The sequence below is a fragment of the Neolamprologus multifasciatus genome, chromosome 6 (assembly GCF_963576455.1).
Source record: "Neolamprologus multifasciatus chromosome 6, fNeoMul1.2, whole genome shotgun sequence".
Lineage (NCBI taxonomy): Eukaryota > Metazoa > Chordata > Actinopteri > Cichliformes > Cichlidae > Neolamprologus > Neolamprologus multifasciatus.
In genome coordinates this window covers 720,373-732,500 of record NC_140444.1, presented here as the reverse complement: position 1 = coordinate 732,500, position 12,128 = coordinate 720,373, and the positions used below count along the sequence as shown (strand labels likewise).

The following is a 12,128-nucleotide window of genomic DNA, read 5'->3' as shown; positions in this document are numbered from 1 at the left end:
GCCGCCACCGCCCTGCTGACCCGGGAGGACGCCCGCCGCCTGGAGGAGGAGCAGCGGGCGCTGGCAGAGATCAGAGAAGCCCTCCTCCGCGCCAAAGAGGCCGCCGAGCGGCCGGACGTGGAGGACGCCGGCGAGGAGGCGCGGGCCGCCCAGAGCCGCTACGCCGACTTCAAGGCGGCTCAGGTGAAGGAGCTGGAGCTGCTGGAGGAGGGGCTGCGGCAGCAGAGGGAGCGCCTGGAGAAGGAGGTTGCCGCCGAGCGCGGCGCCCTGCTGCTCCTCACCCACGGCCTGAGAGAGCGCCAGCAGCACCTGAAGGAGACGCAGGAGAAGGGAGCGCAGGACGCCACCGCCGTCTGCCACGAGGAGCAGCTCCTCCGACAGGCGGAGCACAGGCTGCAGCTGAAGGAGCGACAGCTCGCCAACCTCGCCGACGGCCTCCTCCCCGCCCTCGCCGAGGAGAAGCAGAGAGCCTCGGAGCTGCTGGAGCGCAGCGGCGGCGGCGGCAACGGGAACTGCGAGCGATCCCCGGGGCTCGACAACACGCTGTTCCAGGTGGAGAAGGAGCTGGAGGACAAGGAGGAGAAGCTGAGCCTCCACTGGCACAGCGCCCGGCAGCTGCAGCAGCTGCAGGAGACGTACGAGTTCACGGCCAACGTGGCGCGGCAGGAGGAGAAGGTGAGGAGGAAGGAGAAGGAGATCCTGGAGTCCAAGGAGAAGCAGCAGAGGGAGGCGATGGAGCAGGCCGTGGCCCGGCTGGAGAGGAGGCACTCCGCCCTGAGGCGCAGCGTCGAGCCCGACGCAGAGGAGCAGAGGAGCAAGAGCTCTGTCGCCAGGACGCCGAGGACGGGGGCGGAGCTGGACCAGCAGAGGTTTCTATGGAAACGGATTCCGACCGGTTTAATCCACATTTTACTTATTCCTGCTGGGGCTTTTATTTTGAAGGCTCACTGTGTGTCTCGTGTGCAGAGTGCAGCGCGAGATCCAGAAGCTGCGGCAGCGAATCAGCGAGGGCGACGACACCAGCCGGACGCACTCCATCAGCGGCGACGAGCGGGCGGGTCACGGCGGCTCGCCCGCCAGTCACATCCAGGGTCTGAACACGCTGCTGCCGCTGTCCGACGACAGGTACGCACCAAGCCCCGCCTCACTCGGCAGGGACCGCCTCCCCGTGTTCACTGTGTGTGTGTGTGTGTGTGTGCGCCCTGCAGGATAAACGCCTACATCGAGGAGGAAGTCCAGCGGCGGCTACGCAAGATGAACCTCCTGAACGGCAGCAGCATGGATCTGTCTCTGTCCACAGAGTCGCTGCGAGTAAGAGGCACCACACTCTTCATCACGCCCACATTTAACCTGCCGAGCGCCCGAGAACGGCGGTCGGCACGTCCTCTGATTGGGTCGTTGGCACAAATCTGATCCAGTCGCCTCGAGGCGCTTCATCCCCACCGCTGACGTTTTCAGAGTAACCACTGACCTTCATTCAGCTTTTACTCTGAAATTCTGATTGGCAGTGTGATTGATTAATTGTCAGGTTGATCAGAATTCAGCTTTAAAAACTCAAATAAAGGTTTTCAGTCCAGTGGCTTCATTGTCGTTCCAACCATGTGCAGATTTTGTTTGCTTCCTGTCGGATGAATAAATCCAGGTTTCTCTGTAGAACTGATGTTTAGCTCTTTGACCCTGCAGGAGGAGGAGGAGGAGGTTAGCGACTGTAGCTCTGTTAGATTGACAGATGAGGTAAGACCAGGATCCTCCAGCCTTCATTCCCACCATCAGACTTTTCCTGCTCTCTAATCTGCACGAGTCCCAGATGTGCTTTGATTTCCTCTCCCTGGGTTTCATTTATCCTGGGTTTATTTAATCCGTCTCCCTTTCTCCTGTCATCACAAATAACGACTATGAACGAACACATTATGTTTGGAGACACTGACGTTTGTTTTTATTGTTTTCAGGAGGATGAAAAGCTCCCAAACATTAATCCGAGGAAGCTCAAGTATCAGGTAAGACCAGGGTCGAATCCTGCCGCGTTATTAAAGCGTGTTCCAGATGTGCCTCGTGCATGCCCTTAATTTAATCAGACTATCCTAAGGTGATAAATATGCTTTTAATTTGAAAGGAGACAGAGAATGGGCTTTCTCTTTAAATGTTCAAACAGAGAAGTGACTGTTCCAGCTGCGGCGTTTAACCCAGAGGTTCACCCGGGGGTTCGAGGGATTAGTTATCTTTTTTAACCCCGTCGTCATCAGCTTGGCGCCAAAACTGAGCGTGTCCTCAGAGGTCGGAGAGCAGGCTTCATGTCTAGTTTACCCTCCAAGTTGAGATGCTCAGCTGTAGTTCTGTTCATACTCACTGTATAAAGATGGACACAGACCTCCTCGCTTAGTGTTTAACATTTTTTAAATGAATTAATGAACGTATTTATTTCTGAGCCTCAGACGGAGCATTCTTGCCGTTTCCATCTTGGTCTTTTGGAACCAGATGTGATGACCGAGCTCGTAGGTTCACAGCTGTCCGTCACAGTTTAGACCCGCCCTGAATCAGCCCTGACTGGTTCTCAGCGTCTAAAACGAAACAAAAGGACCTGAAACCAGAAGCTGAGACGATAAAACCATAAAAGTGTAGGAGAAGACGAGTCGCCCCCTGCTGGCCGCTTTAGCTTTGTGTCAGCTAGCTTTGCTGGCTAAACGTTCTTTTAGAAGACTGCGTTGTGCATGTAATCCTAGAGTAGGAGTTGGTACCAGTTAAACCAGTTTCAGCTTAAACATCACAGGGAAACCCTGCAGCTGGTTTATCTTTTGTATTTTTGGAAGAACAGAAAGCTCACTCTCTGCTGATGGTCAACCAAAGCATGGGAAGCAGAAATGATCCAAACGTCTTTCCTTTCAAACTGTGCAAACTTGGGTAAAACAGTATTTGCAGATGATTTTAGTCAAAGCTGAGATGAGCTGACGACCTTTGCCCCTGGAAGTGAACTGTTTGCAAATGCTTTTCTACCTGTGTTTGAGTTTCAAGAAGTTTTTGTGCACTTTAATTTGCATGACAAACCTTCACCTTATTGATTTAAATCACTTACATCCCACCTGTGCACCTGGTGATGGAGGAACTGTAATTCTCATGGGTGGATTATGAACTTCAGCATAATTCCTAGAGCCTCCACTTTAGTCACGGACTCCCCCCTTGTGCACACAGAGAGCCAGAGGGTCTAGCTTCCAGCATTCCCTGGAGTTTGAGGCAGTCTGTCCTAATGTCCACAAAAACATGTCAGAGGAACCAGAACGTGGTCTCGTGCAGATTCAAAGAGAAGAAACGCAAAAATCTACAGACATTGAAAAAGTGGAAGTTCCTAAAAACGATGACCTCAGCAAAGGAGAAGTGGGCGGAGCAGTTTGTGACCTCAACTGTTTGAACGCCGAACACAAAACTGAGCAAGAAGTGATCCCAGACCGGCACAGCAACCAATCCGAAGGAAGCGATTCCACCTGCTGTGTTGACGATGATCGTGGTGAAAAGGTTCACGATGGACGCTCGTTTTCTAACTCGGAGGTTGAATCCCAAACATGTGATTCAGGGAGAGCAGAGACGAAACCGCCCACTGATGATTCCTCAAGGTCACGCATCAGTTCGGTGATTCAGTGGTTACAAGATAGTCAGCAGCAGATGATGGGATCCTTGATCGGTCAAACAAAACCAGAACTGGAAGCAGAAGCAGAGAAAGTGACGGCCAATAGGAGCTTTGTCTTCGGCTACTTTGCTGACAAACTGTCCGAGGCGTATAAAGATGCTGGTAGGAAGCTTCAGGGCACACGGGACATCGTTCGAAACGTTCACGCAGGCGACATGAAGGTTGTCCTCCCTGACGTGAGCACGATATCCAAAGAGCTGCCGCTGATTCGTCAAACACGGCTTCACCAAGAGCCGAATCCTCCAATCGCAGCAGAGCACGAAGGCGCTTCGGTAGATCTGTCCAAGGATTGTGAGCTGAAGCTTCCGCAGAATCCTGGAGCTCCACCGATCCCGAACATCTCTGGTTGGCCTGAAGGATCCGTGTCCTCTTCGAGAGATACCAGTCCAGCAGTGTTTCATCAGAGGCTGGTCGAGCTTCCGGCTGTTTTGTCTGAGCTACTGACATTTTCATCCCAGAGGATCCTGGAAAAGTTGGAATCTCTGGCTCCTCGGGAGAATTTTGGCGAGGTTTTGAGTCTGTTTTGGCTCCGAGCAGCTAACTGTGAGAAACCCATCCCTAAACCCGCCTGTCTGCTTTTGTCAGAGACGGACTTAATCGTTCTCTCAGCGAGGACGGATTCTACAGACATGTTGAGTATGTTTCACCGCTTTAAACTCCAAGAAATCCGGGAAGTCCAGATAAGTCTGGCAGGGCAGCACATCCGCCTAACGGGCTGCACCGAAGACGCCGTGCTAGCTATCTTCACGTACAGCAAAGCGCTCACTCAGGACTTCTGCAGGGCTCTCCTGAATGCTCTCTTTCCTGAGAAGATCCCTGAAGAGACTGAACGTCAGCCGCTGCTCTCTGCCGACCTAATGGGAATCTCTCTGGATTGGACTTCAAGAGTTCCTGACGTCGTCCTTGACAACGGGCTTCACATCACTTCCAGATTTAAGCGCGTCCTCGCCGACTTGCTCTACATCATCCACGGGAACATGGACGGTCCCGGCAAACCTTCACTTGCTAACATCTGTCCGCTGCTCTACACCAGCGTCAAAGTCTCTACCTGTGTGCACCGGGACAGCATCTCCCAGTTCCTCCTGACGGACACCCACGTAGCTCTTCTCCGAGAGGATGGCGTCTTCCATCCGGTGCCGCGGGGATCCAGTCTGGTCCCCACCCACCCACAGTTTCAAGGAGTCAAACTCCGCAAGCGCTCTGACATCAGGTGCCTGCTCGTGAAGAAGACCGACACCTGCGTGGTGGTAGACTTTGTTTTTATGAAGCCCAAACCACAAACCGTGCAGTTCGGACGCGGCGCGGCTGACCTTCCTTCTGATCGAGGTCCGTGTGGATCCTGGAAGTTATGCTTTGGCTGCTCCTCAGAAGCTCAGACTCTGATTAATCACCTGTGCACCTGAAGCCCAGCATCACCTGGACACAGTGTGCTTGTGTTTCTTTATTTTAAGATGTTACAGAAATTCTAATTAATAAATTGGACCTTAAAAGGTCATCTTGAAGTATTTTTCTATTTTTTTAATAAAATTGTAAACTTTTTAACTTTTGATGAAACAGAAATGCAGCCGTTTATTCGTCAGATGGTTTGTTTGTTTGTACAGGCACCATGTAGACTGTAGAGGCTCCATGTTCGTGTTACTTCATGTGTAATTTCTTTGCAGAGACATGATGTTGGGATGCTGACCGACTAATAAAGTTTTGATTTAATTTCTGATTTGTTTGGAGGTTTTTGGCTATAGCGGGTTTGTAAATGAACAATTTCCTGATTGTAATTTTCCGAGTCAGCCTTTTACCCTCCAATTCTTTTTTCCTTCTCTTTTCCAACGACTTCCTGTCCAGCACTTGGTGTCTCGTCCTCCCGGGACGAGCTGTGGCGGCCTCCAGGAGCCTGTCAAACTTAGCATTCCTCGTTACGTTCTCCGCGGGCAGGGGAAGGACGAGCACTTTGAGTTCGAGGTGAAGGTGAGTCAATCACAGATTCTGTCTAAATGCATGTTAAAACTGAGATTTCATGCTTGCGTCTGCACTGCTTGTGCATTTTATTAGGTACACCTGTACAGTGTCAGGGTCATGGTTTGGCCGCTTAAACCCTGAAGCTGTGACGACCTGCGATCCTCACGCTGTGTTTATGAAGCAGGTCAGAACGTTTATTGTCACGAGTTCATAGAACAACTTTCAAAAACCAGGGCAGGCGTGTTCTGGTGAATCGGCGTTAGGGGCAGGGCTCACAGGGGGAACCTGGGCGACGGCCATGAGAAACTAAATGCTAAATTGACGCGTTCTTAACCCTTTAAAGCCGGTCAGAGCAGCACGCTCTGTTTTGCGTAACTATTTTTAAATCCCGGTAGCTCTGCAACCACGTGAGCTAGCACAATAATTTGTTTTGCATATGAAGCCGGAGGAGTTGTACTTACATCTTATGCCATCAGCTTGTTCTCGGTCAGCGCGAACTATCACCATGACCTGCCCGAAACCGGAAGTGACGTCATTTTGTGGAAATGTAGTTTTTTACCATCAGGGCCTCATGAGCCTATACTGGTGTTTTTAAAAGTTATCTTTGACTTTATGACTTTCTGTGTGGTTTCTGGGATGCTTAGGACTCATATTGCACTGCTGGAAATAGTTTATTTTGATGCATATGCTGCTTTTTTGCAAATTTGCATCATAATATTTATTTTCGTTTTTCCTGCAGTGTATAAAAATTGGTGTATTTCAAAAATAAAACTATGAAGACACTCAAAATAAATTTCCTGTGGTGGGAAACTATTTTGTGCAACTTTTTTGTATTTACAGTTTTGAGGGATAAGCCTCTTAAATTTCTCTAACTAGAAATATATGTTAAAAAAACAAAAACGATTTTTAATTTTTTTGTAGTTTATTGCACTTTTTTGCCATTTATGTAATTACTATGCACTTAATGCAGACATATTATTAAAATTTAGGCTGTAATGGTTGTATTGATGTATAGCAACTTGAAATGCTCCCAAAAATGGCTCCACAGCATGTAAACATATAATATAAGCTCTGGCAGACTTGGTTCTATGGTCGGTCTTAAAGGGTTAATCAGCACTTTCCTACTCTGAGCACTCAAGACGCTTTATATCATTTGCCTCAGTCGCACATCCACTTTGTTTTTGCCTTCTCTCAAGTCTGAAGTCCAGATGTGGTGCACTGGCGTCAGTATGAAGTAAATAATGTGTCTCCGTCTGCTAACAAAACAAATACAAGAACAAAGCGACGCTGAAGACGCTGCCAACGTCCACAATTTTCATTTCTTACTTTTAGTTTCTTTCTGAAATTTGAACTTTAGAAGAATTTGAGTTACATCTTTGACTTGCACGCTCTGTGCGTGTTCTTTGAATGACTGCGGTTAGCAACGATGCACGGGGGCAAACGGTTGCTCGTAGCGCGTTTGTGAATAACTATTTCTGATTAAAAGCTCAGCTGTTTACATGAAACCGTCGTTTGATCGCAGTCTGCGCAGCGCCATCGCCACGGGCCAAAGTCGACACGAGAGCCACCGCCGTCACTAAAGTTGCGTCCACGCTGGAAGCGATTCACTCCTTGCTTTTAGACGTTCCAGGGTCTGGTTGCCTTGGTAACCCTGTATCGTATTTACAGTGTCCTGCACTCTCATTGGTCGTTGATTCAATCGCTCACCTCGAAGTTGAGCAGAGCTTCTTGGATCTGTTGCTCGCCTTCACTTAAAGTGGCGAAATGGCATTGACTTCCTGCGGTCTCCGCTCGCCGCGTGGCTGTGACGCAGGGTGGACGCACTTTGTTTGCATCGTCAGCCTGTTCCTGTGCGATCGGCGTCGTTAGCTTGTTTCTTAGATAAACAGGATGTGCGACTAGTTTCAGAGCCCTGTGATGGACTGACGACCTGCCGTTGGGTTTCCCACCTTTCGCCCAGTTGTAGGCGGAGTTAGTCTCCCAGCAGACCCACAGCTGGTAACCTCACAGCAGCTAACAACACTCCAACAACACGTGCAGAGGTCCAGCTCAGGTGAAGCTAGCAGCTACAGCCGCCTGTGTCACATCCACCTGTCGGTCAGAGGCAGCTGCCAGTGAAAGGTTCTCAGACGAACACTGGAAGGTTTCGTTTCTGTAGAAATGTTCCTCTGACAGACTCGTGACCAATCTGGATCACATCTGGATCTTCACTGATCCAGATGTGTCATTGTTGTAGACCGGCTGAGTAGATCGGCGAGCTCAGATTTGGTGTCCATCATCTCGATGTTCATGTGCTTCTCTTTGGTCAGATCACTGTGATGGACGAGACGTGGACGGTGTTCAGACGCTACAGCCGCTTCCGGGAAATGCACAAGAGCCTGAAGTTAAAATATCCAGAGGTGAGACACGTCATCAGCTTTCAGTTTACAGAGCAAAGCAGCAGAAACGTTTCTGTGTTTGAGTCGGAAGAATGACGAGACGCCCAGAAGGTTACCGAGGTCACGGTTGGGCTGTGAGTGCTGCGACAAATCGAATCTTAGTCGAAGCCCAAAGCTTCTCAAATCCTTTATCTCAGCTCAGCCTCCGTCTGCTTTAGCTCCGCCCACTTCAAGCCAGCTCTCAGTGACATCATCCAGATCCCAGAGTAGAAAAAAACTGTGGTTCAAGCAGCCTGAGTTGCTGGTTTGAGTCTTTGTGGTGAGGGGCTGGTGCAGCAGCAGGAAACCAAACGGGGCTCCACAGTCACCTGAACTCACCTGGTCTCAGTCCAGGTTCCTCTCAGCCTTACAGATCCGTCACAGAGTCCTGATGAAGAGCTTATACTTTTATACTCAGTGTCTCTGAACTCTCTGTTTCAGCTCGCCGCTCTCGATTTCCCGCCAAAGAAGCTGTTTGGAAACCGGGACGAGCGAATGGTCGCCGAGCGGCGGAATCACCTGGAGGTACGTGGAGGAACATTTGGGGCTGATTGAGGGAGAACAGCGTTACAGTAATCTGAACGACAGGTGACCAGGACGTGTTTTATTTTCTATGAAGTTTTCACTTGAAGACTTCAAACGTAAAGTTTTTGGGTTTGAGCTGATTGGCTGTGGTCGGTGTGGGGGCGGGGCTACCATAACGAGGGCGGGTATTCTCAGAGGGAGTCATGATGATGATGATGATGGTGAGGAGGATGATGAGAGTTGTGAGTGTTCTTAATGTTTTGGCTCACTAACACCGCGACGTTCTTCTTCTGTGGTTCCCTGCAGCGTTATCTGAGGAACTTGTTCCGAGTGATGCTGTCGTCCTCCAGCTCGCCCCTCCGCGCGGACGAAGACGGCCTTTTCCATCTGTCCAAACGAGACGTCTGCGACTTCTCCTCGTTCTTCAAGAAAGGCGTCTTCGAGTACAGTAGCCACGGCACCGGCTGACCGCCGCGCCGCATCAGAGGGCGGCGGAAACCTCTGACAAACCAAAACATAAACAGAACTGCTCGGTGCCTTTTTCCCGGCGCCTCAGCGGGTCGGGAGCGGGGAAAACGCGCAGGTCAGCTTTTCCTCTCCGGCGCCCTGCTGTCGTCGGACTCGACCAATCAGCTGCTGCTCAGCACGAGTGTTTGTGGGACTCTGCACGATGCGTGGTCTGTATGTAACGCGCTCAGCTGCTCGCGCTCAGTGGGTCTGAGCGGTTTTAGAATCACTTCATTAAACCTTCACTCGTTTCAGAAGAGCTGCTCTGTTTGTCACAGCGACGCTTTCTCTGGGTTTTAACTGCAACCATCAGGAGGCGGAGCTCTGTCGTTGAGCGCCGCGCTGTCACAACACAGGTGAATGATCACACTGAACCTGGACGGTTACTGTGAGGCGTCTACATTATGTGTAATTCAATTCAGCTTTATTTACACAGCGCCAAATCACACAATCGCCTCAAGGTGCTTCATATAGTACAGTAGAGCCTACAATGATACATCCAGAGAAAAACCCAACAATCATATGACCCCCTATGAGCAGCACTTTGGCGACAGTGGGAAGGAAAAACTCCCTTTTAACAGGAAGAAACCTCCAGCAGAACCAGGCTCAGGGAGGGGCGGGGCCATCTGCTGTGATTGGTTGGTGTGAGAGAAGGAAGACAGGATAAAGACATGCTGTGGAGGAGAGACAGAGGTTAATAACGGATATGATTCAATGCAGAGAGGTCTGTTAACACATAGTGAGTGAAGAAGAAACACCAAGTGCATCATGGGAATCCCCGGCAGCCTATTGCAGCATAACTAAGGCTACGTTCACACTGCAGGCGAAAGCGCATCAAATCCGACTTCTTTGACCCTCTGCGACCATCTATCCGATCATGGTGTGACAGTGTGAACGGCACAAATCCGATATTTTCAAATCCGATCTGGGTCACTTTCGTATGTGGTCCTGAATCTGATACATATCTGATGTTTCAGAAAGCTGCTGTTTGATGGTCACGTCGCATTAAATCCGTCTTTTATGTCACCGACACAAGACAGACGCCGATTATCAGCGCCGGAGAAGACATCGTGAACGCTTCCATCCGGTGAAACTGTTGGGAAGACAACGTTGGAGAAACGTGAACATTTTATTTGTTCTGTATAATCTGCAGATTCTGACAGAAATCTGCAACTATCCTTTGAAGCAGCGCTCCTCTAAAACAGCAATAAGGATCATTATTAGGTTATTTACATTATTATGTAAATAACAAAATAACTTAAAGCAAAAATTGGGAAACGTGAAGTCTGAAGTCTTTATATTAAGTCCATCAGTCAAACAATACTGTTGCTCTGGGTCTAAACAGAGCGCGTTGTGTGTGACGTCTTCTTTTGCGCATGCGGCCGCTTTGAGCGTTCACACTAGAGCGCGTTTCCTGTCACATTTTATTTGTAGTGTGAACGAGCAGACAAAAAAATCAGATTTGATCAAAAAATCTGAATTGAGCATCAAGACCTGCAGAGTGAACGTAGCCTAAGGGAGGATTCAGGGTCACCTGGTCCAGCCCTAACTATATGCTTTAGCAAAAAGGAAAGTTTGAAGCCTAATCTTAAAAGTAGAGATAGTGTCTGTCTCCTGAATCCAAACTGGAAGCTGGTTCCACAGAAGAGGGGCCTGAAAACTGAAGGCTCTCCCTCCCATTCTACTTTTAAATACTCTAGGAACAACAAGTAGGCCTGCAGAGCGAGAGCGAAGTGCTCTAATAGGGTGATATGGTACTACAAGGTCATTAAGATAAGATGGGGCCTGATTATTTAAGACCTTGTATGTGAGGAGCAGGATTTTGAATTCTGGATTTAACAGGAAGCCAAAACAGGAGAAATCTGCTCTCTCTTTCTAGTCCCTGTCAGGACTCTTGCTGCAGCATTTTGGATTAACTGAAGGCTTTTCAGTGAGTTTTTTGGACATCCTGATAATAATGAATTACAGTCGTCCAGCCTGGAAGTAATAAATGCATGAACTAGTTTTTCAGCGTCACTCTGAGACAGGATATTTCTAATTTTAGAGATGTTGCGCAAATGGAAGAACGCAGTCTTACATATTTGTTTAATATGTGCGTTGAAGGACATATCCTGGTCAAAAATGACTCCAAGGTTCCTCACAGTGTTACTGGAGGCCAAGGTAATGCCATCCAGAGTAAGAATCTGGTTAGATACCATATTTCTAAGCTTTTCAGCGCCGAGTACAATGACCTCAGTTTGATCTGAGTTAAGAAGCAGAAAGTTAGTGGCCATCCAAGTCTTTATGTCTTTAAGACATTCCTGCAGTTTAACTAATTGAGTCGGAAGAATGACGAGACGCCCAGAACGTTACCGAGATCACGGTTTGGGCTGTGAGTGCTGCGCTCAGACAAATCGAACTCCGAGTCGAAGCCTCAAAGCTTCTCAAATCCTTTATCTCAGTTCAGCCTCCGTCTGCTTTAGCTCCGCCCACTTCAAGCCAGCTCTCTGTGACATTATCCAGAAAAAAACTGTTTCAAGCAGCCTGAGCTTAGTGCACTGAGTGCATCATCAGAAACTGTGACCACGATTAATGAGAAGAGTGAAACCTTCAGCTCTACAGCAAAAAAATTAAATAAATAAATAAATAAATAAACGACTTTTACAGAATTACTGGAAAAACTTTAAACTTTAACTTCTGGGCTTCAAATAAGAATCACACAGTTTTACAGCCTGATAAACTGGTTGCTCCCTGGACCGTCGTCTCCTCCATAACAGCTGAGGAGGTTTAAATTGTGTTAAAGTTTTCATGATTAGGGGCGTGGCCTCTGACTGCTGTAGCCTCGAGCTTCACCTGAGCTGGACCTCTGCAGTGTTTGTGCTGCTGTGAGGTTACCGTAGTAACAGACCAGTTAAGAAGGCGGAGCTCCAGGTTTGGTGCTCAGTGAAGCAAAAACATGAAACGTGACGGCGGCGTTTCTAATAACTGACTTTTCTACATTGACCGTGTATTTAAATAAAAGCTGACGTGTGGATCCTGATGTTTCTCTTTTTGTCTCGTGTTTCACA

At 48.8% G+C, this 12,128-nt stretch overlaps 1 protein-coding gene across 7 annotated transcripts in view; it reads left to right on the top strand.

Annotated features, from left to right (window-relative positions):
- The window catches only part of kif16ba (kinesin family member 16Ba), a 23,379-nt gene extending 11,279 nt beyond the window's left edge, over window positions 1–12,100 (top strand). For 2 of the 7 annotated variants that reach the window (XM_085162658.1, XM_085162660.1), the window contains 8 exons: window positions 1–869; window positions 967–1,125; window positions 1,209–1,311; window positions 1,950–1,997; window positions 5,519–5,641; window positions 7,942–8,031; window positions 8,491–8,574; window positions 8,881–12,100. The exon at window positions 1–869 is cut by the window's left edge and continues 460 nt beyond it. In XM_085162658.1, coding sequence (XP_085018784.1) covers window positions 1–869; window positions 967–1,125; window positions 1,209–1,311; window positions 1,950–1,997; window positions 5,519–5,641; window positions 7,942–8,031; window positions 8,491–8,574; window positions 8,881–9,042 — 1,638 coding nt within the window. In that variant the 3' untranslated portion in view covers window positions 9,043–12,100. Of the gene's footprint in view, window positions 870–966; window positions 1,126–1,208; window positions 1,312–1,683; window positions 1,735–1,949; window positions 1,998–3,186; window positions 5,642–7,941; window positions 8,032–8,490; window positions 8,575–8,880 lie in introns of those variants that run through there. The other 5 variants (XM_085162654.1, XM_085162655.1, XM_085162659.1 and 2 more) reach the window with 4 other exon arrangements.
- The last annotated feature ends 28 nt before the right edge of the window (window positions 12,101–12,128 follow it).